The sequence below is a fragment of the Coenobita brevimanus genome, chromosome 99 (genome assembly GCF_032717465.1).
Source record: "Coenobita brevimanus isolate Jiangsu-jjx chromosome 99, ASM3271746v2, whole genome shotgun sequence".
Lineage (NCBI taxonomy): Eukaryota > Metazoa > Arthropoda > Malacostraca > Decapoda > Coenobitidae > Coenobita > Coenobita brevimanus.
In genome coordinates, this window is record NC_137052.1 from 18510258 (window position 1) to 18537076 (window position 26819).

The window sequence follows — 26819 nt, forward strand, 5'->3', positions numbered from 1 at the left end:
CTCCTTCCCCATCCCATCTCCCCTCCATCACTCCTTCCCCACCCCACCACGCCTTCCCTCCATCACTTCCCTACCCCACCTCCCCCTCCCCTCCATCACTCCTTCCCCACCCCACCACGCCTTCCCTCCATCACTTCCCTACCCCACATCCCCTCCCCCTCCATCTTCTCTCCAGTCTGTCCACTTTAAGCCTGGTGGAGGGATGGTTTTGTGTTCTTTCCTCTCTTTCCTGTTTGTTACCTTGTTCCTTCACCCCGAGGCTTGTGCTGGAGAGGCCCCCTTCGCGTGGTGGCACTGGTATGGCAGGGCGACTCCACTACCCGGGTATACAAGCGACACCCACGTCCCCATCCACCAGAAAAAGGATGTGTGTGTGTGTGTGTGTGTGTGTGTGTGTGTGTGTGTGTGTGTGTGTGTGTGTGTGACTGGAGGAGACGGGCAGTCTCATCCTGCAGTCCACTGGATTCACGTCAAGATGAGCCTGGAACAACAATAACACAACAACAACAACAAAAATAACAACAACACCTTCACCACCACCACCACCAATGACAACAACAACACCTCCACCACCACCACCATCACCACCACCACCACCACCACCACCACCACCACCACCACCACCACCACCACCAACAACAACAACAACACCTCCACCACCACCACCACCACCACCACCACCACCAACAACAACAACAACAACAACAACAACACCTCCACCACCACCACCATCACCATCACCACCACCACATCCACCACCACCACCAACAACAACAACAACAACCCTGGGAACGTCTTAAATGGGCGTCCTTCTGCCATTCCAGACGATTTTCCTCATCTTAGTGGAAGTATTACTTGTGAGGTAGGAATGAGTCTCCTTGGTTACTAGTCAAATTCATCCAGTCTGGCAGCATTTGGCCATCAACTGAGGTGAAGGAGGTTAGGGATCTTTGTTAGGTGAGAGTAAACGGAATATAGTAGAGAAGGAATTACTGACGGGTGTATGTGACCTCTGAAGATGAGTATGGGGTCTTCTTGGCTGAAAATAATCCTCTCTGTGTGTCAAGAGTAAAAAATAAATAACACTCCATCTAACTGAGGGAATAAATGCGTATTTAATAAAGAATTCGGAAAATATGAAGGCAAGAGTTATATTTTAATGCAGGGAAGAAGGAACCAAATGCTAGAAGCCCGCGAGATTGTTTCCTCCAAGAAAAAGTAAAAACAAAATAGCAGAGCCAAATTCCAGATCCGTTCATTTCGAGATACCTGGACACACCGCGTTTGAAAGGCTGGAAAAATGAAAATAAAATAACAGAGAGCCAAATTCCAGATCCATTCATTTCAAGGTGCCTGGACATACTGCGTTTGAAAGACTGGAAAAATAAAAACAAAACAGAGAGCCAATTTCCAGATCTGTTCGATGTGCCTGGACGTACTGTGTTTAAAAGCCTGGAGGTGATAAACCGACTTCAAGCAGTAGGTCATCGCAGTGGAGAAGAAGATGAAGTTAATGATGTTTTTATTTATTTATTTATTTACTCTTGCAGTCCCGCCATCGGTTTGTGCTGCCTGTGCGTGTGAAGGCCAGGAACGACCCCCCGACTCTCGTGCTGCCCCCCGGTGACGTGCTGCGCCTGGCTTCCTCCACCACCAGGACACTCACGCCGCAGCTCCTGTCAGTGGTGGACCCCGACACACCGCCCAACAGGCTCAGGTAACCCACGCACAAAAACACCTAGAATCTTATACCTGGTTCATGACACACTTAAATCAGGACACTTACACCAAGATTAGAACAATTATACCTAGATCAGGGCACTTATACCAAAATCACGACACCCACACGTAGATCAGGACACTTACACCTAGACCAGGACACTTACACATAGAACAGGACACATACACATAAAACAGGACACATACACCTAGATCAGGACAATAACACCTAGATCAACACAATAACACCTAGATCAACACACTTGGATATAGAACAGGATGCTTACACTTAGATCACGACACCCACACTTAGATCAGGACACTTACACGTAGAACAAGACCCTTACATCTAAATCAGTACACTTACACATAGAACAGGACACTTGCAACTAGAACAGGACACCAAGATCAGGACACCCACACCTAGAACAGGACACTTAGATCAGGACACCCACACCTAGAACAGGACACTCACGCCGTAGTTCATCGAAGTGGCGGGACACAACACCCCACCAAATATTCTCAGGCCAGTCACTATGTGCACAGTTACTGATGGAAGTAGGTGGCCATCCATCTACTTCACTTTGTTTTCTCCTTAGCGGTTTTCTTTTCCTTTTTTTGCGAAATAATTAAACCGTAGAATCTGATGGCCTATTTTTCGTGCATTCATTCTATCTCGACATGATTTTATTCAGATAACTTAAATGGGGAGTTAGATATATCCTTCGTTAATCCCTTCACTGCTAAATAACTTCTGGGTTTAATTAAAATCGTCAGAAAGTAGCATGAATAAACTAGGAAATGATCCACTGACTTGAAGGAGTTAATACCATGCCCTTCCCTACAGAGTGTCAGTACTCAATCTGAACGACCCCGATGGCAGTTACATCCAGAGCTCTGAGGCTCCGGGCGTCCCTGTCAACTCCTTCACTCAAGAGCAGCTCAACAAAGGCCTTATCTCCTATGTGCACCGCGGCAACCCCAACACCAGGATCGTTCTCAAGGTGTCAGACGATATAGAGACGAGTGAGCCTGTCATATTGAGAGTGGCAGCCTTTGATCTCCAAGTCTACCTGGTGAATAATACTGGGCTGAGCATGACGCACGGCAGCTGGGCCCTCATCACACCCGTCAACTTGTCCTACACCACAAATGCTGAGGACCAGGATTTGGAGGTTCACTTTGAGATCACCGCATTGCCCCGTCATGGCGCCGTGCAGAGGCTGCGTGGCGCTGATCGGTGGCAGAGTGTCAATCAGTTCAGCAATCGTCACTTAGAGAAAGACAAAATTCGATACAAACACATCAGCAAAGAACCCCGTGAAGATGAGTTTAGATTCAGGCTCTTTTGTGGTGAGCACAAATTTTTGACAGAGTATACGTTCCACATCACCTTCGTTTCTCTCACCATTGATGTTATCCGCAATGCAGAACTGCTAATAGATAGGATACAAGAAAGTTTCATATCTGAGGGTTTTCTTCAGAGTGAGACAAGACCAGATCCATCACCAAGCAAAGATATAATGTACAAAATCATTACCCCTCCCTTGTACGGCTCCATCTTCCTTAGTTCAGGAGATCTGACACACCAGAAGCAGTTGGATAAAGGTTCCGTATTTAGCCAAGAGGATATAGCCAAAGGAAGGATAAAATATAAACTTCACCGAAAGAGCTACTCTGCCCTCCGTGATGCCTTTCAGTTCCAAGTATCCTGCAGTGGACGGTCAACTGATACTCATACCTTCAATATTCGTCACACGCCGCCACCTGTCGATGCCAATATCATCGTTGAACGCTTAGATGTTCAGGAGGGTTCCAGTGAAAAAGTAACAGACAAATATCTAAACATTGACGTTCAGGATATTAGAAACATAATTTACAATGTTACGTCACAGCCCAAACATGGTACCTTAAGTGTTATAGACGAGTCTCTAATTCTCCCTCAGAGAATAAATACAACTTATTTCACATCCCAAGAAATCAAGGCTGGATCACTAATGTACCAACACGATGGGTCAGAATCGCCAAATGATCGTTTCCATTTTGTGGCCTTGGCTGAGGATCCAGATGTGGACTTCCAATACGTAGGCATCATGCACTTCCGTATCATCATGATCAACGACAATCACCCCATCAGAATAATGGAAAAAGTTCTCAATGTTGTTACTGAAAGTGAGAGAGTGGTAACATCCAGTGACCTCTTGTACATTGATCCTGATATAGACACTCCCCCAACACAGATACAATACACACGACGAAAAATTCCAAACGGAGATTTCTACTATGTTGATGACAAATCTGACCCCATATTCCTTTTCACACAAGACGACATTGACAGACGGCGTATTATGTTTCGTCACGAAGGTCCATCTTATGGGAAAGCGGTGATATCAGTGACGGATGGCCAGTTGTCCTCCACCGGCATCCTAGAAATTGTAGCATCCGAACCTTTTATCGAGATTGTAAACAACAGCGGGGTGATCGTGCCACGGGGCCAAGAAGTCGTGATCTCCAACTACAACCTGAGTGTGGAGACCAACTTGAACGCCTGGGGCTCCGCCATCCTCTTCCAGGTAACAACCCCGCCCCGCCATGGTGAGCTAAGGCGCCATGGTCAGGCTGGCCCCACGACACAGTTCACCGAGGAGGACTTACACAACGGACACCTCACCTACACCAACAAGGGGGACCCCAGCTTCAGAGATGAGTTCCGCTTCCAGACCAAGATAGGAGAAACAACCACTGGGGGCATCTTTGAGATTAAGGTGGGATTTTTTACCTTTTCATTCACTAATACAACTAAAAAGGATTAACGAGTGCGTTGTATTAGCCCTAGTAAAGTATTAGTAGTAGTAAAGACGTCATCATACTAAAAGGGTTCAATTTACAGTAGTAGCAGTAGTAGTAGTAGTAGCAGTAAATCAGTAGCAATAAAGTAGTAGTAGTGACAACATTATCATATTAAAAGGGTTACATTTGAAGCTTATTTTTTTACATGAAAGACCAAGAAAATCTGTGATATATACAGCCAATTTTAAAACATCCCAAGGCCCCAGATGTGTCCAGCAATATGAGACATCAGCAGAACACGTCCTATGTTAAATTCCATAATGTTGTATCTCATTGTGTGCCAAATATGCATAGAACATTAACGTGTGTAATGGGGGACAAAAGTTCGCCTAATAATTTACCTCTTCTTCTCACATTCCTCTGTTGACTAATATTCCTGAGCTGAGAAAGGTTTGGTCTGTGTCTGTGCCCATATGTATGATTCTCTTTGATATGATGCGTCAGGGAGAAATATGACGGACTTACCCAAATTGACTCGATGGGCTTGGTAACCAATTTTGTCCCTGTCTTGCTTTTCGGCATATCATGGTATTTCGTTTGTACCGGTATTAGTTGGTGTAAGTATTGCTACATCTTTGTCACAGTGCAAATTGGAAGCCTCTCATGTCAGTACTTCTTTTATTTCATTATATTTGTTAACTGTTTTTTTTGTTTACTTATTGCTATAATAGCCAAGAGCCATCATCATACTCTGGATGTATCTTGCAGGGTATCCTATTTTTCTCTCTCTGCGTAAAAATGATTTAACAACGCTTACTCTAAAACTGTCTGCTAAAAATGTCTACCAGAGATGCCGACTTTCAAAAGTATGTAACGTCGACTGTTTGCCTGTAAATCATACTGTTGGTTGGAACTAACGTAAATTTGGTAATCATATTGATAAAAAAAAAAAAAAATCACCCTTTCTACAGTCAACGCAACAATCCTTCCTATTCTAGTTTTCCCAATCTCAATGAAATCTTGCCTAAATCCTCCCCAGCATTTCCCCTTCTTCCACTTTTCCTCCCCTTTTCCATTCTGATGGCTGTGTTGTTTTTTCCTCATCTGATAAAGTCGAACTCTTTGCACAAACTCAGGGTTCAGACACGACACACGGCAATTCTGGCGTGATCCTCCATTTCCCCTCCTCACCACTGGCCATCCTGTTACTGTAAACAACTGCTTTTATGCTGATATCTGGCCTATCGATCCTGAGTTGAAGCAAATCGTCTGTGATCCTGAACCTGAAGCGTACCAGCAACCCCCTGTCTGATGAATAGTTGCGGACATAAATACCGATCCACCTCATAACGATAAATAACGAGGCAGTGAGCGATGACTTTCGAACCCCAGTCTTGCAGTCTCCAGGGCCTCAAAACAAACCTTTCAGAATATTACGTCAGTGTTTCGTAATGTATAGTTGGACACAGATATCGATCCAATTCACGACGATAAATAACGGGACTGGGAGCAATGATTTTTGAACCCCAGTGCTGCCGTCTTCGGGGCCCTCGAAAAAAAAAAAAAAAAACTCAGAATAGACGTGTTTCATACCTGTTCAACTAGACGTGTTTCATACCTGTTCAACTAAAAAATTGAGCGATGTTCCTGATAGAGCGATATTTTTTGATATACTGTAGCTGGCAATTATAGTTTTGTACGCTGTATATGCAGAGTATGGTAATATTTGAATGATTAAGTAGCACCAGACGGCAAGGTGTTGTAAGCAAAATAAATCGCTTAGGAAGAGGTATTGGGATGTTTTAAGTAACACCAGACGGCAAGGTGTAGTAAGCAAAATAAACCGCTTAGGAAGAGGTATTATATTAAGTAACACCGGACGGCAAGGTGTAATAAGCAAAATAAACCGCTTAGGAAGAGGTACTAGAATGACTTAAGTAACATCAGACGGCAAGGTGTTATAAGCAGAATAAATCGCATAGGAAGAGGTATTAGAATGATTTAAGTAACACCAGACGGCAAGGTGTTGTAAGCAAAATAAATCGCTTAGGAAGAGGTATTAGATTAAGTAACACGGGACGGCAAGGTATAATAAGCAAAATAAATCGCTTAGGAAGAGGTATTAGAATGATTTAAGTAACACCAGACGACAAGGTGTAATACGAGAAACAAAATAAACCGCTTAGGAAGAGGTATTGGAATGTTTCAAGTAACATCGGAGGGCAAGGTGTAATAAACAAAATAAACCGCTTAGGAAGAGGTGTTAGGGAGCTTCCTCACCTACAAGGTATACGGGCTATTGTCTATTTACTTGTACAGGTGTTCCCAGAGAGCTATTGGGAACCGCTGGTCGTGCTAAATAACTCTACGGTGCGGGTGGAGGAGGGATCTCGCGTCACCATCGACCAGGCCTCCCTCAACATCATGCACCCCAACATCGCCCCCTCAGACATCACCTACGTCATCGTCCAGCGGCCTCAGAATGGCTACCTCCACATCGATCTCGGCCAGACCGCCTCATCCTCCACCTCCGCCTCCCGCCCCGAGTACGAGGACGAGGCGAGTCTGCTTAAGCCTGAGGTAAGTGCCCGGGAAAATAGCCTGTGTGTGCAATTTACCGATAGACTACAAGAAGTTACCTCCACTCTGTGTGTGTGTGTGTGTGTGTGTGTGTGTGTGTGTGTGTGTGTGCAAGGTACTTTTTTGCAATATAAGCCTTTATTGTCATACAGTAAATTTCTATTTGCGTAAAACAGTGGATCAAACCACAACACCTGATTTAGCACCGTTTTCTTTCGTGATGCCGTGTGGGTGACTGATGTTTTTTTTTTTATTTTTTTTATTTTTTTTTTTAGGTGAGTGCGTTTGACCAGGCGCTGATCAACGAGGGTCGGGTGCAGTACGTGGAGAGAGGCACCAACGTTACCAGTGACCACTTCGTGTTTGACGTCACTAACGGCATCTCAAGCCTCTCCAGACTCGTTTTTACAATACAGGTTCGTCTGATGGTTGATTTAAAATGGCTGAATAGATTTGAATTATATATTAGTGGCTTTTTTTCTCTCTTTCTCCGTACTCTTTCACAGTACAGGTTCGTCTGGTGGTTGATCTAGAATGGCTGAGTGGATTTGGATGATGTTTTAGTGGCCATTTTTTCGACCTCTGGTCACTGGCTTGATAACCTGTTTTCTAAAATCCAGCAGTCCTTTTTACGTACCACACAGCTTCACATCTCACTACTTTGGCGCTAATACCCACTGTCCATATTGAATGCATGGTCTGACTGTCTCACTGGTATCAGCGGAGTGGTGTTTGATGGCAGTGGGTGTTGTGGTAGCCCAGTAAGGTCTTTGGTTAGGAAGCTTGCCAACACCTCTTCATTACCGGTTTATTTCTGATCCTGGTCCATTATTGTGTTCTTGTGTGTTATGCAATCTATGTCGACATTACAAAGATATAAGAAACCAAAAAGAGGATATTTGTGGGTAGTTTGAAAAAGAAATCGCTCAGGAAGGGGTGGTAGGGAGTCTCCTTTCCCCACGAGAGTACAGGCCTGTATTAAAATTCATATAATCAGATTGGCTGATGAGAAAACAGTTTAGGGAAGTTACAGGTTAGTCAATACACCTGAACTTTCACGTGTGTGCTGGTCAGGTGGAGAGGACAGTTTAGGGAAGTGATAGGTTAGAGCCAGCACACCTGAACTTTCACGTGTGTGTCTGTCAGGTGGAAAAGACAATTTAGGGAAGTGACAGGTTAGAGTCAACACACTTAAACCTTCACGTGTGTGTTTGGCAGGTGGAGAAGCACACCTGAACCTTCACGTGTGTTTGTCAGGTGGAGAGGACAATTTAGCATCAACACACCTGAACCTTCGCGTATGTGTTTTTCAGGTGATCCCAAAGACCATCTACCTGTCAGCGGGTCTGCTAGAGGTGGAGGAGGGGTCTGGCACCACCGTAACGCCTGCCGTGGTCACCGTCCTCACTGACTACTACACTGACAAGATCGGACAGTACCTGGTGGCCGCCCAACCAGACGCAGGGCAGCTGGAACTAGCGACCCGACCCGGAAGGAGGATTGAAGCCTTTACACCCCAGCAGCTGATGCAGGGACTGATATCGGTGAGATGTGTACAGTGTTTCTTAATTTATATAGCTGTTTCTCTCTCTCTCTCTCTCTGGTGTTGTAAAGCTACGAACCTGCCACCTAAACTCCCTCCGCAACCACCACAACAGCACCAGCACCACGGAGTCCATGTTGCTCTCGCGGCTGTGAAAATTTGTAATTCAATCAGAGTACTTCAGTGTAATATTCCAACATGTCCGTCACAAATTTCACGTTTTCTCCCGCGTGTTTTCAAGTTTTCGAGTGACAGGCATCTCGGTTTGGCCATAAAATCTTTGTTCCAGACCTTCTTTATCCCACCCCTTTTGCAGCATGATCTGAAATGGTGACGTGGATCGTATATTCGGTGGCTGTGTACCGTAGTCTGGAGAAAGGCTGGAATTCGACAAAAAAATGAGGTTTATTCGATTGGCATTAATCTGTGTTGCCCTTTTGCTATTAGTCCCAACCGAGAATAAACTTATTTTTTCTCTATACAGTATATCATCATCATCATCGTCATCATCATCATCATCATCATTGAGACTTTTTCGTATGCCTAAGAATGCAATATATCATCATTATCTTTATCATCATCATCATCATCGTCGTCATCATCATCATCACTGTGACCTTTTCGCATACCTAAGAATGGTGTGAGGGCGTTAGAACAAAAAAAAAAAAGAAAGAAAAAAAGAAAGAAAAAAGAAAGAAAGAAAGAGAAAATGTGTTTGATTCTGGGCTGTGGAGGCTTGAATGATTTTGAATAATGATGTGGCCCAATTCACTGGCCTTATACTTTTGGACTTTTTCTTTCCTTGTCTTTGGAACTTGCCCGACTTAAGATGGAGTTAGGAGAATAATAATGATGTTGATGTTGATGATGGTGATAAAAAACTCAGGATAATGATGACGCTGATGTTGATGGTGATAAAAAAAGAGTCGAGATAATAATGATGATGATGATGGTGATGATAAAAAAAAGTCAGAATAATAATGATGATGATGATGATGATGGTGATAGTAATGGTGTTGATGATGATGATGATGATGCTAAAAAAGAGTCAGGATAATAATGATGATGATAATGATGTTGATGATGATGATGATGATGACAGAGGCTAGGTACTTCATCCAAACGAGCGTCCTTCCCTAGCCGTGCAGTACGTACAGAATGATTACGTGCATCTTGAGACACTTGCCTAGCTAATACAGTGACAGTTGTGATGATGATGATGATGATGGTGATGATGTAGGCTAAATACGTAATCCATATATAACTGAGTAATTTCCCTTTATGTAACCAAGTAATCCTTTTTATGTATCCTAGTAATCCTTTTTATGTAACCCAGTAATCCCCTTTATGTAACTGAGTAATTCCCTTTATGTAACCCAGTAATCCCCCTTTATGTAACCCAGTAATATCTTTTCATGTAACCCAGTAAAACCCCTTTATGTAACCCAGTAATCTCCCTTATGTAACCCAGTAATCCCTTTTATGTAACCCAGTAATCCCCTGTATGTAACCCAGTAATCTCCTGTATGTAACCCAGTAATCCCCTTTATGTAACCCAGTAATCCCTTTTATGTAACCCAGTAATCCCTTTTATGTAACCCAGTAATCCCCTATATGTAACTCAGTAATTTCCTTATGTAATCCAGTAATCCCCTTTATGTAACCAAGTAATCCCCCTTATGTAATCCAGTAATCCCCTTTATGTAACCAAGTAATCCCCCTTATGTAATCCAGTAATCCCCTTTATGTAACCAAGTAATCCCCCTTATGTAATCCAGTAATCCCCTTTATGTAACCAAATAATCCCCTTTATGTAACCCAGTAATCCCTTTTATGTAACCCAGTAATACCCTTTATGTAACCCAGTAATACCCTTTATGTATACTCTTTATGTAAGCCAATAATCCCCTTTGTGTAACCCAGTAAATCCCTCTCCCCCCCAGTACGTACACGACGGGTCAGAGCAGCTTCAGGACACCTTCAGCGTGGTGGCGGTGTCCGGTGTCCGCCAGAGCGCCCCTGCCCAGGTGGACGTGGTGGTGCGGGGCCTGAACGACGAGGCGCCCTTCGTCATCAACAACACGGGCGTCACACTGTGGGAGGGGAACACCGTCACCGTCACGTCTGAAAACCTGGGTATGTCTCTAACCTTTATTTTGGCTTAGCACAATTGGCCCCATTTTCTTTTTCTTTTTTTTCTTTTTTTTAATGCAAGGAAGAAGGAACCAAAGGCCAGGAGCTCCCAAGACTGTTCCCTCCAAGCAAAAACAAAACTAACGAGAACCTGGGTATGTCTCTAACCTTCAGTTTGGCTTAGCACAATTGGCCACCTTTTTATTTTTTAATGCAAGGAAGAAGGAACCAAAGGCCAGAAGCCAGCAAGATTGTTCCCTCCAAGAAAAAACAAAGGATAAGAGAGCGTCAAATTCAAGATCCAGCAAATGGAAGATTGTACTATATTTACTCCAACTTGGACTAAAATTGCCATCTCTCCATTTTGAATACTGAGTTGTAACAATAGATTATCTCTAGAATATAATGCTGGTCACGAAGAAGTGCAGTGGAAAAAATGTAGAGCCATAGTATTGTCTTCTGCCTGTGAGCTATCTGGAGTATGCTGTGAAAGGACGAAAATCTGAGCCAAGTTAGAGTAAAAGGAGTATAGTCACCCTGGCCTTACATGTCAGGGCTAAGCTACCTTCCCGCCTAGACTCGGCCGCCTACGCTCCTGGTGGGGTTGTAGAGGGTTGGATAACAGATCGAGGGATGATTTAGATGGTATTACACTTGTTTTACTTGCCAAAATACCTCTTTAAAGTTTTTCCAGTGGCTGATGATGATGATAAGGAGGAGGAGGACGACGACGACGACGATGATGGTGGTGATGGTGCATTTGATGATGATGATGGTGGTGCTGGTGAATTTGTTGATGATGATGATAATGAGGAGGAGGAGGAGGAGTGGGACGATGATAATGATGGTGATGATGATGAAATTAATGATGAAGATGAGGACGATAATAATGATGAGGAAGAGGAAGAAGCCGACGACGATGAAGTGATAACGGTCATGATGATGGTAAAAACAATAATAATGACAACGCCGACACGCCACACACACACTTTCCACTCAAACTCTCTCCAGCATTCATTCTAATCTCGCCATATTTTTCCCGGTGAGAGGGGAACGTTGCTCACCTCGCTACTAATGAATAATAAACTGCATCTAGTGTATCTTTACGTGGGTTCCGGGGTACAATATTGCCCCCACCTGAACAATAAAGACGAAGGTACAGCGGAAGAAGTTTGCCGACGTTCTCTGTGTGACTGGCAACGGAGAGAGAGAGAGAGAGAGAGAGAGAGAGAGAGAGAGAGAGAGAGAGAGAGAGAGAGAGAGAGAGAGAGAGAGAGAGAAAGCAGGACGCAACACCACCAAAAGACTCAGAAGTTTTGCTCATAACTGTACATACGTGAGGTGTAACATTTTTGTTTCTGAAGTAAACATTTGTATGCTAATGAAAAGATGTCAGGGATGGTGGTAACTTCTCCGTCTGTCTGTCTGTCTGTCTGTCTCTCTCTCTCTCTCTCTCTCCCTCTCTCCCTCTTTTATTGCCACAGCCACAGAGACGCTTCGGCAAACTTCTTCCACACACGACTGTACCTTAGTCTTTACTGTTCAGGTGGGAGCAATATTGTACCCCGGAACCCACGTAAAGTTACACCCGAGATGCAATTTATAATTTATTAGTCGCAAGGAGTGCAATATTATTATTATTATTATTATTATTATTTTTGTTGCTGTTGTTTTTTATTGTTATTGTGGCCTGTCTCAGTTTACTATGAGACCTACAGATTACAGGCTCTCTTTCCTGCATTTCACCATCCTCCTTTCGGTGGATGGGGAGGAGGGGGGGTTGAAGGCTGTCTGTATATATCTGGGCAGTAGAGCCGCCGGGTTATACCACTGCCACCACGTGAAGGCCTCCCTCTCTAGCTCATACATTATCCAATCGAGCATACACAACACATCACCGAATATATGTATGTATAGTCAGAGAAATAATGATCTTTCCATTTCTGTCTGAAGATAATTTACAACTGGCGAAGTACAGTGAAAACCCCCATCTCTGCTGGTGCTTGTTTCAGGTGGTTCGATTTTTCCGCTATATATTCGTTCAAGTTGGGGACGATACCTGTGTCTCTCCGTATGTTGTGGACAAAAGATATGAAATTCTACAGAAAGTATGTAAATTATGCCCAAAAGATATTAAAATCTGCAAAAAGTCTGTATATTGTGGACAAAAGATATTACATTCTTCAGAAAGGCTGTATATTCATGTCTCCAAAAGTATTGAAATTCTCGGTGTTGCCCTCAGCTGGACCTCTCATGTCAGATTACTTACTAAAACCCCCACAAAGAAACTTGGATTATTGCTCAGAGTTCACGGCTTCTTCACTGACAAGCAGTTAGCTGTAGTTTATAAGTCATGTGTGCTCTCAGCAGGAATATTGCTCACCCTTGTGGAATGGATGTGGAGAGGTTGCACTAAAACAACTAGACAAAGTTCAGAACAAAGCTGTTGGAATTATTAATAACCCTGCTATTACACTACCTCCCCCACAGGTAAGAAGGAATGTTGCCTCCCATGCATTATTTTACAGATACTTTTATGGCAAATGCTCAGACGAAGTTGCATCCATTGTGCCACCTCTCCACGCCTTCCCCCACGCCACACGGGCATCTGGTAACGCTTATGAGTGGATTGTCACACTAGCATATTGCAGAACTTCTGCCTATCAGAAATCATTTACTCCCTGAGCTACAACTCTGTGGAACTCTCTTCCTCAGAGTTGTTTCCCCCCAAACTTCAACCTACAGCTGTTCAAGCCCAACTGTTACAGATTTTTTTTGAATGGAGGACACCTGTAATCTGGTGTATGGATTTTTTTATTCATTTGTTTTTTTCCTTCCTCTGTTCTGTTATTAAAAATAAATATTGTGGACGAAAAATATTAAATTCTACTAAAAGTCTGTATATTATGCCCAAATGATATTAAATTCTACAAAGCCCAGACACCCGCTGAAATAATGACACCCGAAATGCATTCCCGACAATATTTAAACAAGGGGATCCGTTAAATAACAAAAACAGCAACGGCCATGGCATGTGCGTTGTTAATATTAATACGCGAATCCTGCTTTTTTTCTAAATCTCTTGGTGTTTTTTTAAGCAAGAGAACTGCATTTGTACGATCCTTTGTGCTAAATACCTTGTACTGCATATAACAAAAGTTGTGTCTGTCTGTCTGTCTGTCTGTCTGTCTCTCTCTCTCTCTCTCTCTCTCTCTCTCTCTCAGGGCCATTTCATTAACCATACTGTTTTTTGGGTCTTCCACTGTCGTTATCTCTCCCTTTCCATCTTTCTGAACCCCACCTTACCCCACCTGCAGGTGAGAGAAAGAGGCGGGATGATGGTGATGATGTTGATGTTAAAGTGGACAATGATACACCTGTTCTTATTGGCCTTAATAATAATAATAATAATAATAATAATAATAATAATAGTACAAAATTATAAATGTGCTCTTGTTGCCCCGACTGCGGTGATAAAGACGACGACGACGATGATAGTGATGATGATGATGATGATGATGATGGAGTGGACGGGGTAGATAATAATGATGATGATGTTGACAGTGTGGACAGAATAGATAATAATAATAATGATGATGATGATGATGACGATAATAATGATGATGATGATGATAAACACAATAACACTCATTCTCCTTCCTCCCTGGCAGCGGTGATGGATCCTGATACGTCTCCAGCCAACCTCACCATCTCCGTGGCCACCCCAGACTCGGGCTTCCTCTCCCTCGCCCCCAGCCTCACCCACCCCGTCTCCACCTTTACCCAGGCCGACGTGGACGCTGGCTTGGTACACTTTACACACACAGGTGGGTAGTCAGGAGGGAGGTATGGAAACTTGTGGTCAGTGCCGAGGCGAAAGTGTGATTTGTATTTTGTGGGAAAGAAGACGAGAATGCAGTCGTCATGTGTACCCAGTTTATGCCAAATAATAATAATAATAATAATAATAATAATAATGTAATGATAGTAAATGATCTATGTCCGGAGAAACATGCCAAGCCTCTCGCAGCTTTGGAATAGTAACCAGCAGAGGAAAGAGAGAAATAGAAGTGATATATTAAGCGAACTTTTTCCCCAACTCTATACATGATTGATTGCTCCTAATATGCATAAATTGGGAAGTGTTATTTTTTTCCTGTTTCATAAGATGCCAAGTATATGGGAACGTTGGATGTTTACTTTCTTGTTCTTGTTTTGTCCTTGTTCTTGTCATTGTTCGCGTTCCTATGAGAAAAACTTTGAGGCCTTCACCTTGGCGGATGGGAAGTGAAATATTGTCCGTTTTCCGTTCTGATGGTAGTGTTGTTTTATTTTAGAAGTGAGGGATGGTAGAGAATGAGTAATAGGATTTTTTGCACAATACATTATCTTCCCGGCTGTGACATCATGTAAAATTTTGCCTAACTTACGAAGATCATATTGTATGCAATAGGTATATTTCTCAATCCCCTCTCCCCTACTCCCATGCACCTCCCACCATTCCAGTCTGTCCCATCTCTGTCCCATCTCTGCAGTCATCAGTGGAGTGCAGGAGTAAATATCAATAATGTCTACAATCTACACACTCTTAATTTTCAGGTGGGCTCACAGGCATGTTCCGATGGGAGGCAAGCGACCACATTCACGGCACAGGGTCGCACGTATTCAGGGTGACGGCACGGGAGCTTCACCTCGCACTGCACCACAACCAGGAGCTCTGGGTGTTTCCCATGATGCAGCAGCCACTCTCCTCTGACGTCCTTCTTACCATCACAAATGACTACGATCCACGGCGTTCAGTTGTCTATCTGGTGCGTCAGCCACCTACTCTTGGCCAGCTCTTGATAGAGGAACCTGGTGGCCTACGAACTCCAGTGGAAAACTTTACACAGCGTCACATAAACGAATCTCGAATTATATTTGACCACACAAAACCTTTCTCAGAACTCTCTGCTAGTGACATGTTTGTATTTGATGTAGAAACACCCTTTGCTGAACCATTAAGGGATCAGGAGTTTCACATAGAAGTGTCTGTGGCTAGCCCTCAAGGCGGTGGGCTTGAGAGATACCTTGGTTTAGCACCGTTAGTGGTTTCAGAGGGAGGACAAGCAACTGTGAGGCAAGACAACCTCAACCTCTCTGCTGTCATAGAGTTCATTGACAGGTACCCAGGTGCTGGTGGTGCAGAGCGTCTTCCTCCCAGGCTAGTGACAACCATTACATCTGTTCCATTACACGGGGTATTCACTATTAGGAAAAAGAACCTAACAGAAGGGTACAACTTCACTGTGCGGGACATAAACAAGGGACGAGTACGATATGAGCACGACCACAGTGACACACTCAGTGACTCTCTGGGCTTCAAAGTGGCGTTGGCTGGCAATGGATCCTCGCCAGATGTATTGCTCTTCAATGGATCACTGAACATAAGTGTGACGCCAGTTAATGATCAACCTTTCACCCTTGTAACACAAACTCCTGTACTGAAAGTTGTTCATCGCCAGAATGCCATAATCACCAATGAGAGCCTACTGACCACTGACCCAGACAACACTCCTTCTGATATTATGTATGAACTGATGAGTGCGCCTGACCATGGCCGTCTCCTGCTGGCTCAGAATTACAGTGTGGCTGTCCAGTCATTTTCTCAGGAAGATGTGAATGTTGGTCGCATCATATACGCCCATGATGGCACCAATGGTTCAGCCAGATTCTACTTCAAAGTTTCAGATGGACGGCACAAACCCAAGTACACAGTGTTTACCATAGACGTGGAACCCTTAACCCTCAACCTGGTGAACCACTCCGTTGTTCCACTCCGTCAGACCACTACAGTTACGTACCTTGACCCCCAGTTTCTTGCTGCCGAGACCAATGGCAATTATAATCATATTTTCTATAATGTGACCAGAGCCCCAAGGTTTGGTCGTTTGTATATGAATGACCAAGTTGTGCACACTTTTGGGCAAGTTAATATAGACAAAGGTGAAGTTCTGTATATGCAGACTGAATTAAGTGAATCTGCTGACAACTTTCAAGTGGACATCTGGACATGGGAGGCCAGTGTTCGAAATGTAGAAGTTCGTGTAATTGTGACTCCACTCGTAGAGTCAAACCCCCTTATTGCTGCAGTGGGTGCAAGGACACGGTTAACCGTACACCACTTGGATGCGTCACACTTGGCTACCACCACAGGGAGCAACCCTCTATACAAGGTTAAGAGACGGCCTCGTTTTGGCAGAATTAAGAAGGTGACACGACGAATGCGAAGATCAGGTCGATCACACGAGGTTCATGAGTTCACACACGAGGAAATAAGAGCAGGTGTAATATATTATGCTGCCAGAAACCTCAATCTGAAGGCAGATGAGCCCTTACATGATGCTCTTCATTATGTCCTACAAGTGCCTGCACCTGGAGTGCAACCTGCTGAGGGCACACTGCGGCTTACTTTGGTGGAACCTGGTGCATTGCCTGACGAAGGAGCAGAACCTCCCAGACATCTTAAACCTGATTTGCCTCCCTCCATTCACGGTGGTCCAGAAAACCCAAATCAAGACTCTGTTGGGTCAGTGCAGTTCTTAGGTATCCCAGAAGACTATTTCGTGGTGTTAGTGGCTGCTGTAGTGGCACTGGTGGCAATCATTGCAATTATTGTGGTTGCCCGCTGTGCAACAAAACGTCGTCACTCGGACAAAAGAAGTGACACAGGGATGGAAGCTGAAGTTGCTTCTTTACCTCCACCTCTGCCATCTGACTCAAGACCAAATTCCTTCATGACAGACGATATGTCAGAGCTTGAATGTCGAGGATCTGATCTTCCCTCCTCCCCTCGGCCTGGCCGCCACCACCTGCACCACCACCTTCATCATAACGGTGGCAGTGCTAGCATGGGACTAGCTGCCCACCTTACTGATTCAGAGGCATCCTGGCCCCACGACGTATCACGAGAAGTATCTCCTGCAGTGCCTCAGTGCAAGGTATAGTCACTTTCCTCCACATTACTTCAACACCTCTTTTTATATTTAGTTTATCCATATTCAGATTGATTTTACGGCTCACAGACAATGCTGAAGATTATGTTATCTTTGTGATTCTTATATTTCCTCATTTTTACTTCTGTAGACAAAAATTCGAAAGGCTTCAGCTCTTCACTTATGTTTTGTTTCATAAATTTAATTTTTTCTTCTTTATTTTTCTCCCTCTGCCATGGCTACATAGGTGACGCCCCTGTGCATGGACACTGCCTCGCACGAGTCTCCCTACGACCCACACCTTGCTGGCTACCCATATGGGGTGGACACACAACAGGCAGAGGAGTGGGGGTTGTATGAGAAGCACCAGCCCAGAACCACCAACCCCATGCTCAGGAAGAACCAGTATTGGGTATAGAACCGGCTGGGGTGGGCGGCAGCACCACCACCACCATCACCACCTCCACCTCCACCCCCACCTCCACCAACACCACTTTTAACTACTGGAATAATACCCCCCTCATTGCCACCATCACCACCATCATCACCACATTTCTTACCATGGAAAGTTCAGTTTTTGCCGCTGCCGCCTGCACCGACCCCACCTCCTTCACCACCCCCAGCACTAACTCCTCTGCCTGATATAATACAGAGCACAATACACCGACCTAATACTTGAAAGTTTTGACAAGATACCTCGTCATCAAATAATAACTGAATGAGGTCACAGTTCTTCACATTATTATAACATTGAAGAGAACACTGAACCAGGAAGAGCCACAAACTGTGAAGCTGAGCATATTAAACTGGTTCATGTGATTGATGTGTGCAACCTGGTAGATATAATTCAAGCAGTGTAGTTCGTTGGTTGTTAGTTCAGATGTTTGGCTATTTTTTTATATATGAAAAGTAGGAACCACATGAAAAAATTATTGTACAATCCTAAGAAACCTGAACAAAAGAAAGCGGAAACGAATAAGAGTGAAGGAAGCGGTATTGAATATATACCACATACGAGTATACAGTACTGGTACGTGACTAGACTGAACAGCATTCTACAACTGTACCCATAATCCTTAAATACGGTAAATTTTCAGACCTTTTAAAAGCAGGAAATGGACACTGTTTATATCAAATGAGGCTCAAAATCCTCGCTGCTTAAAAATGATTTGCAGTGTATCGGTGTATCAGATGCTGGAGAGGGCGCCGTCATGTGTAGGCACTAATATAAACAGGTGGCCCCACAGCCTGATTATACAAACGTCCCTCACGTACTTCCCTGTCCCCCAAAAGGAGGACGGTGAACTGCAGGACAAGAGCACCTTAAGCATGGAGTCCACTGGGTTCATGCTTCGGATGAGCCTGGAGTCACAGCAAAAACGAGCATTAACAAGATGGCAGCACACATGGTTCACCACATCCAGTCACCATGTCTGCACTTTTAACAGCCTCCTCCTTCTCGCCTCAAAGTAACTTTCTCATTCGATTTGTCTGGGGGTTCATCAGTCCATAGTATTTTTTGTTTTTCCTCAGAGGGAAACCTGTGCTTGCAGTTCTAGCGTCTAATGGCTTGATATGTAAAGTGGATAATGATTAGTAAGCATCACCTGGTTCAATATGTAAACTGGATAATGGTTAATAAGTATTATCGCAGAGTATATAACATTATTTGCTACATGAAATATTGTGTAAGGATGAAGGGTCTCTACCATACGGACACAATACAGAAGTTTTCCATAGTCATACCTCGTGCTTGTCTACCAGAGAGATGAAAATTGCAGCCAGTCATGTGGGACTAAACCCAAATACAAACCTGGGCCAGGGTTCACAGTCGAACCCACCATCGTCTCGGTTGTTAGTGATTTGTTATTGTTGAATGGACAAGGGCAGAATCTTCTAACGTTTATAATTCATTCTGGGAAAAAATCTGAGAGACGTGGGGAAAATTATCATGAGCTGTATTCTTGTGTTTGTAGGAAGGACAAGGAAAAGGGATTGCAGAATTTTCCATGCCTTGTTCTTCCTGCAAACAAAAATCCGAGTTGCGACAAGGAGTTAGATGCAAGTTTGTTAATTCAGGCTCAGGATCCAGCAGATATTTGAGTAACTAAATCAACAACTGAAACGGGACAGAATTTGGTTTTGGCTAGTCTGTTGGATGTTATGAGTTGTTTTGTTCCTAAGATCAAGATAATTCGTATTTCAACTATATTTCCACTAAGGCTTGGGAGATTTTGTAACACTTTTTCCTTCACGATTTATTCTGCATGTTACACATCAATATCCCCTTGTATGTTTTTGATGCAGACTCTGTCGGTATTAAAATGATACATGAAAAATGGAATGTTAAGTAGACTACATTCAGAATTAATTCCCTTACGAAGAGGTGCTACGAAGTCTCCAATAGCACTTAAAAACCCACCCAGATCGTGAAACAGTGGAAAATACAATAACTACTGTACCATGTATGACCAAAATTAGGTTAGTAATAAGGTTCGTGAAGGAAAGGGTCCAGCATTGTTGTAAAGTAGCGGAGACACAGAAATGGTAACGAAAAATAGGAGTATGCGTTTGGGGACGGTATTCTCGTGTGGGTAGGAAGCATACTAACACCTCTTCCGTAGCGGTTTATTCCTGGTTCTGCTCCTTTACTGTGTTCTTGTGTGTTATTCATGCAGTCTACGTTGACATTAAAAAATATATACGAAGCAAAAAAGAGGATGTTAATGGGTAGTTTGCACACAAGAAAGCGGTGAGGGAACAGTGCGAAGATATTTAAAAGATATATAAGAAGAAAAAAAGATTATATCAATGGGAAGTCTGCACACAATAAATAGCTAAGGGAAAGGTGTTAGGGAGCCTTCTTAACCGACGAGAATACGGGTCACGGAGTCAAGAATACGGTAGTGAGATGATTCCAGTATGATGTCTAGCAGTGACCATGAAGTATTTATCAGTTGCCTTCATAGTTTTGGCTTCAGAATCAGTTCTGGGGCAATTTGAACTGAAGAACGACTGAATTTGTCCACCATTAACCTTTTCAGCTCGATCCCTTGTTTTTCACTATTGTTGCCACCTCCTGACGATTGTATTTTGTAAAGGGGAGATTTTTTTCGATGTGGAGGTATGTAACAGCCTTCACGAAGTACGAGGGACATCTGAAGTCGAAGGAAAGCATCTGAAGTAGGAATAATAGTAATAATAATAATTATAATAATATGTCCATCAGTGTGTAGCTAGACGCCTTTATCCCGTAAGGAGTGACCACAAGTAAATAGCCTGTGTCGCCCCGTCTCCCGCCATTTCGCTGCCTTCCTCCCAGCTCACACACCTCTCACTAATAATAATAATAATAATAATAATAATGAAAAGGCTAACTACTGTTCCACATCACTGGTAATTGCAACCGTTCTTTTTCGGTATGCAGTTTTAAATTCTGAAGGTCCACAGGTCAACACTCTTCGACAAAAATCAACCAGAGTGTTAGATACTCTTGAATTTCGTGTCCCAGTTTCTTGTCAGGCCGTTAAGTGTTTGGGAATGTACAGAGGAGTTGAATATTGTGCTGAAGATGTAATATTATGTTTTTTTTTTTTTTTTGTAAGGAAGAAGGAACCAAAGGCCAGGATAATTACGTTCCCCAGATATGCTACAAACTAGGCCGTGAATGTTGGAAAAGTACAGAGGAGAGTTTCGTATTTTGTTGGAGATTTGCGTGGGTGGGTGGGTGTGGGTGTGTATAAGGAAGAAGGAACCAAAGGCCAAAAACCCGCAAGATTATTCCCTCCCAGCAAAAATGAACACAAGGTAACAGCCAAATTCAAGGTATTACTGCTGTTCTAAACGATGACTGCTGCAAGGGGAGTAGTGGGATAAGACAGGATTCTCAAAACGAGGTAATGAATCCACAGGAGGTATACATACTTAATTTTTTGCTATTGTCCTCTTTTCATTTTAACCAAGCTTTGATGCAAGTTTAAGACAGAGTGATTATCGAAACTGACGTGCATAATTATATTGTATTTTATTATTCAGAAAATTATCACGAATTGGTGTTTTTTTTTAAAGTGTCTGTGTCTGTGTAGGTAAGAATGAATATTAAACAATGAAAGGAGGAATATGAGAGGGACGCCTTCATGTGGTGGCACCAATATAATTAGCGTTGTACTGTCAGGTTATGGGAACGTCACTCCCTCCTTATCCCCCAAAGAAGACTAACAGATTGCAGGTAAACGGCAACTTCAGCCTGCAGTCCACCGCGCTCACGTCCAGATGAGAGTAGTGGGACTAGGATGAAAGAAGTTTAAACCCGATAATAACTGTGAAACTAGCATAATAGGCAGGATGTGGTTAGCAGTCACACATTTATAGTTCTGTGGAGATGAGAGGCTAGAAAAAAATGGCCAGTGATGTCAAACCTACCTAAGGAGGATCACGAAGTCTCAGGAAAGGTTCAGGTGTCAGCTGTATTTGAAACTTAATCCTCTCACTGCGATGATTTTTTTTTTTTAATTATTATTTCTGCTACCTTCAGGCGATTTTATTGAGCTTAGGAGAACACCCTAGTCGTGAATGGATTCATGAAAGCTAACTAACCCCTCCATTTCTTGAAGTCACCCCAGAGCTGACTCAAATCGCCTGGAGACAGCAAGAACGAAATGCAAAAGGCGTCATCGGGTGTAGAGGATCAAACTGAACTAGTGAAAACGAGCTTAGACACAGCGAGAGGACGAACGCATTTTTCTTTTAAACTTATGCACTAAACCATGTGATTGTCGACTAAACTGATCCTTTGAGCAGCCACGAAGCCTTATTTTATTAAGGACAGCTGTGAAAATGAAAAACTGGGCCTGGATTCACAAATGGATGTATGATAAAATTTCTGTCGTAACTCAAGATTTTGATTTATTGGAAGAACAAGGGGCTTGGGAAGGGTAACACTCGCCTTTTCTCGGCATTCCTACATAAACAAAAGAGAGCTTATCGTAATTCTTGTCCTAGCACAGATTTGTATTTTGGAGGAGGAGTTAGACAAATATTCTACATTGTTACCGTCTTTGCTGTAAAATTATATCTGATTTACGGTGGGGATTGGATCGTAAATGTGTAAATCCCGCCCCAGGTATGTCTCGTTCCATTGTATCGCAGTGTCAACGAGAGGAATGCAAAGTCTTGAGCAGGATGTTTGTGCCGTACAGTATGATCCATATTATTAGGCATCCCAGTTCTCTCGTGTTGCGGGGACTGCTCTGTGCTGGTGTGGGGAGTGCAGATGAATCGAGTGCTTTATTAAATTACAAAACCATGCAGTCAAGAAGGCGAGGGGAAACAGAAACTACAAAGCAAGAAAAATGTTACAGAATGAAAATGATGCAGGGTAGAGACGAGTAGAGTTCAGTGAGTCGTTTGCGTAACACATTAGAGCCGAGTTGCGTAATACATGGACCACACTGTATACATAAATTTCTAGACTATTTCTTGCATATATATTACAAAGGCGTTCGTAAGAGATTATATACTAAAAAGAAAAAAGAAATTGACATTAGTTTTCACATAACCTTTTGAGAAATATGACGTCATTAAAAACTGTAGATCCTGTACGTCAAATACATGTAACATTAAGTACAAAACGTTTTGATAAATGAGAATGTTATCTGATCAAAATGTAATCATCGCAGGTAATTAACTGAGGAATATGCTGAGTGGTTCATAAATTGCTTTCTTCAATCGCGTGTGTTGCAGGGACGGCTCAGTCAACTTTTGCGAGGAGCATAGACATTTTGGCTGCCCCGTGACAAGACGAATCAATCATATCAGTGGACAAAAATAAAAGTCACTGAAGTATGTAGAGTAGTCAATGGTAACGGTGACTGAGTAGTTAGTAATAGACATGAAAATTGGGTTGTGTAACTTCTGTACCACCCTGTAATCAAGGACACTGCAGGGTGACTGTGATGTAATTATTTTAACATCTTGCATAACTGTAGACATTGTAAGGCATTATTTTTCTGACATTTTGCGAACCAGTGGTGTAACAAGGCCGCACCATCCCAGAACCAGCAAAATATGTGGAGGATGACCCGTAAATAGCGCACCACTAAAAACTCGCGTGGCAGTGTCTTGTGGGAATGGCTCAGTCGGCTGGTAAGGGCGTGGCAGTGGCAGTGAAAGTGGGAAATGAATATATGACGCAGGGTTGATACTGATACTGAGCCGCGGGAGTAGGAATTAACGATGCAAGGAAGATATTGATAACTGAGCCGTCGCCACAACACGAGAGAAGGCAGAGTGGAAGTGGAGTGTTATATATAAGCCACCCTGTTTATCACAATATTAATGATACAGTTTCACCCATCGCGTCACTCTCATTGCCTGAGTTGAAAGCTTTGCACTTCTTATAAAGGTTGTTACAGAAGCTAGTATGTTCGTTTCTGCAGTTGGGACGAAAAATAACAAGCGACCATACTGCACGTGGCGTGAAAGGCTTCGTAGCACCTCTTCCTTGGCGATTTATTTTGCATGTTGCCCTTTAGCATTCCTTTGTATGTTTTTCTATATCATTTAAATATCTACTTAATTTGCATCGGTAACATACAAGAGGATACCGAGATGCAACGCGTAGAATAAATCGCTAAGAAAGATATGTTACGAAACTTAGCCACTTTTAATACAGCCCTTAGACTTCAGAGTTGCTACCGAGGTGATGAGTGCATAAAATACGTAAAATACTAAAGTAAACAGAGAATTGTGAATGCGTGTTTAGTTCATATCATAAGGAGTGTTTGGTATACCAGCATCTAGGCCTCAGTGTATGTGCTTCATAATCGTCATCGGAGCATCGGTTTGTAGGATCCGATTCCAACTGGCCCTGGTTTCGGAACTTCCATAAGCGATTAATTTTGCACATAACGCCTCACCATCGACCTGTGTCATCGATCCATCTATGTCGATATTAGAAAAATGCCACAGAAAACAATGTGTGTGTGAAATAAATCGCCAATAAGAAGGCCCAACGAAGCTTGTCCACTTGGAATACATAACCATAGTCTTACACACATTCAGTCCACTTGAACGCTTCGTGTATAGATGTTACCAATAAGTGCATTAACTAGAAATACTCCAAGGTTTTTCACAGTTGGAAAATTATAGCAGAAAAAGAAAAATCGAAATTCTCTCCTATGTATAAAAGTATAGATATGCACAAAGTTGTAAATAGAGATAAATTCCATATTTTCTTACCATATCGTAAATCGGTTAAGCTCTTGCCTTGATGTGGAAAGCAATATGGCGTGCACGAAAAAAGATATTGAATAGGAATGTCGTGGAAAAACAGCAGATGGATTTACCCTTATTCTTTTTTCCCCAATATTTCTTATGTGTACTTCATTCATGCCTTATTCATAGCCACGATCTATTGGAAAGACCTGAGACGAGTATCAAAAGTTCTTATCCAGATTCTCATATAGAGGTTGATTCTGAGCGAAGATTCTGTTATCTTCTGTATACAAATTAATCTCCTGGACGTATCGTATTCTGTTATCGTTTTTAAGTCCTTTTGTGACCATACTTTTGCCACAAATTGTACATTCTGTATCAGAAGTCCTGTCGCTTCTCCTACCTCTCTTTCCATGGACTTTGAGATTCGGTTTGATGAATTTGCAGTATCCAACATCACTGACATCTTGCGACTTGTCAGTCGATGTGATAAATCTGCAGTATCCGACCCTGATGGCATTATGCGACCTCATATCAATGTCTTAAGCGACGTTTGCTGCAGGTTCGACACACTGAATATTAAAATTGCGTGGAGAGAGAGGGGCAAGAGTGGTGACGGAGCTATTGATGTAGAATACCATGAAACCTTGGGCTACAAGCTCTCACTGTAATGCCCAAAAGTGCTCTGCAAAATTTTCATATGTTTTACCTTCCTTAATTTCCTGTTGTGTGTGACCTTATTTACCATTTCAGGACACTTCTAGCTTTGAGTAGGGAGAGTTGTGTGTCTAGATGTAAGGTCTTCCGTCGCATTACTAATATCATAAGGAACTATTACTTGTATATACATAAAATATATGTAAAGTATAAGTTATTTTGACAAAATAATGTTTGTACTTGTACAGGTTAGTGCCAAAGAATTTATATAATGTTTGTAATAAAATGACAAGGTATACTGGACTCTCATTTCCCTAGGTCATTTTCTTAAGTGGCTTTCGAGATTTAGGAACATCTTCCTCGGTGATTTATTTTGCACATTACGCCTCTAAATCCTCTTCCGTGATGTTACTGCATAGAATAGCGATAACAATGCCAGATTAATGGCACACAAGGGAGTACCGAGGTGTAACATACAAAATAAATCGGTAAAGAAGAGGTGCTAGGAAGCCTATGCCACTACTTGGCCCCACTGACTGGCAGGATGGAAAGTAGCATCGTAAAAAGTAAACATATTATAGTGTATTTTAATGGCAAACCAAATCACTCTGTAAAGACTCTATACTTTTATTTGTACGTTTTGATGCTAGGGTATGCGGCTGGAACAAGTATCCGGTTCAGGGAAGATGGACTCCCCTGCCCTGCATAGTCCCGGGTCACCCTTGGGTAAGGTGTAGCACCCGTTAACCCAACGAAGTTAGTAGGTGGATGGGTACCATCATCCTAGGAAGTACTACCGGTACCACAGGAGCGATGTGGGGTCCAAGGTCCATTAGTTGGCCATTCACAACACTCCCAGGTGAGGAACTCTTGACTAAGTAATCAATGTCCGGGCCGAGATTACTGTTCATACCTAGGTACTGTTCATCCTCTTGCAGCTGTCTCAACATGCACGTCATCTAAAAGGACCCTGTTCAAACTGGTGAGAAACTGGCATATAAAGGCTGCTGCTTGTGATCGATGGTTCTGTTCTGCCAGGCTGGAGTGAAACAGCTCAGGTAGGAGGAGTAGATGCCGAAGTGGTTGTGTTCCCTGAGGTTAGCCGGAAATGTTGTGTACTGCCAGGTTAGCATACTCGTTCCTACTCTGTTTTCCAGTTTCCCACAGACATGGAAGGTAGATGTTAAACAGTGTAGCCTATAAACTCT

The 26819-nt window shown here is 43.0% G+C and overlaps 1 protein-coding gene across 1 annotated transcript in view; it reads left to right on the top strand.

Moving 5' to 3' along the window:
- The window catches only part of kon (chondroitin sulfate proteoglycan 4-like protein), a 149276-nt gene extending 123651 nt beyond the window's left edge, over positions 1–25625 (top strand). The window contains exons 11-21 of the mRNA XM_080284005.1: positions 1551–1717; positions 2567–4484; positions 6829–7089; positions 7365–7505; positions 8403–8633; positions 10576–10768; positions 14437–14592; positions 15365–17745; positions 17987–18151; positions 19033–19208; positions 25337–25625. Of these exons, the coding sequence (XP_080140131.1) occupies positions 1551–1717; positions 2567–4484; positions 6829–7089; positions 7365–7505; positions 8403–8633; positions 10576–10768; positions 14437–14592; positions 15365–17745; positions 17987–18151; positions 19033–19208; positions 25337–25625 (6078 nt within the window). The remainder of the gene's footprint in view (positions 1–1550; positions 1718–2566; positions 4485–6828; positions 7090–7364; positions 7506–8402; positions 8634–10575; positions 10769–14436; positions 14593–15364; positions 17746–17986; positions 18152–19032; positions 19209–25336) is intronic.
- The last annotated feature ends 1194 nt before the right edge of the window (positions 25626–26819 follow it).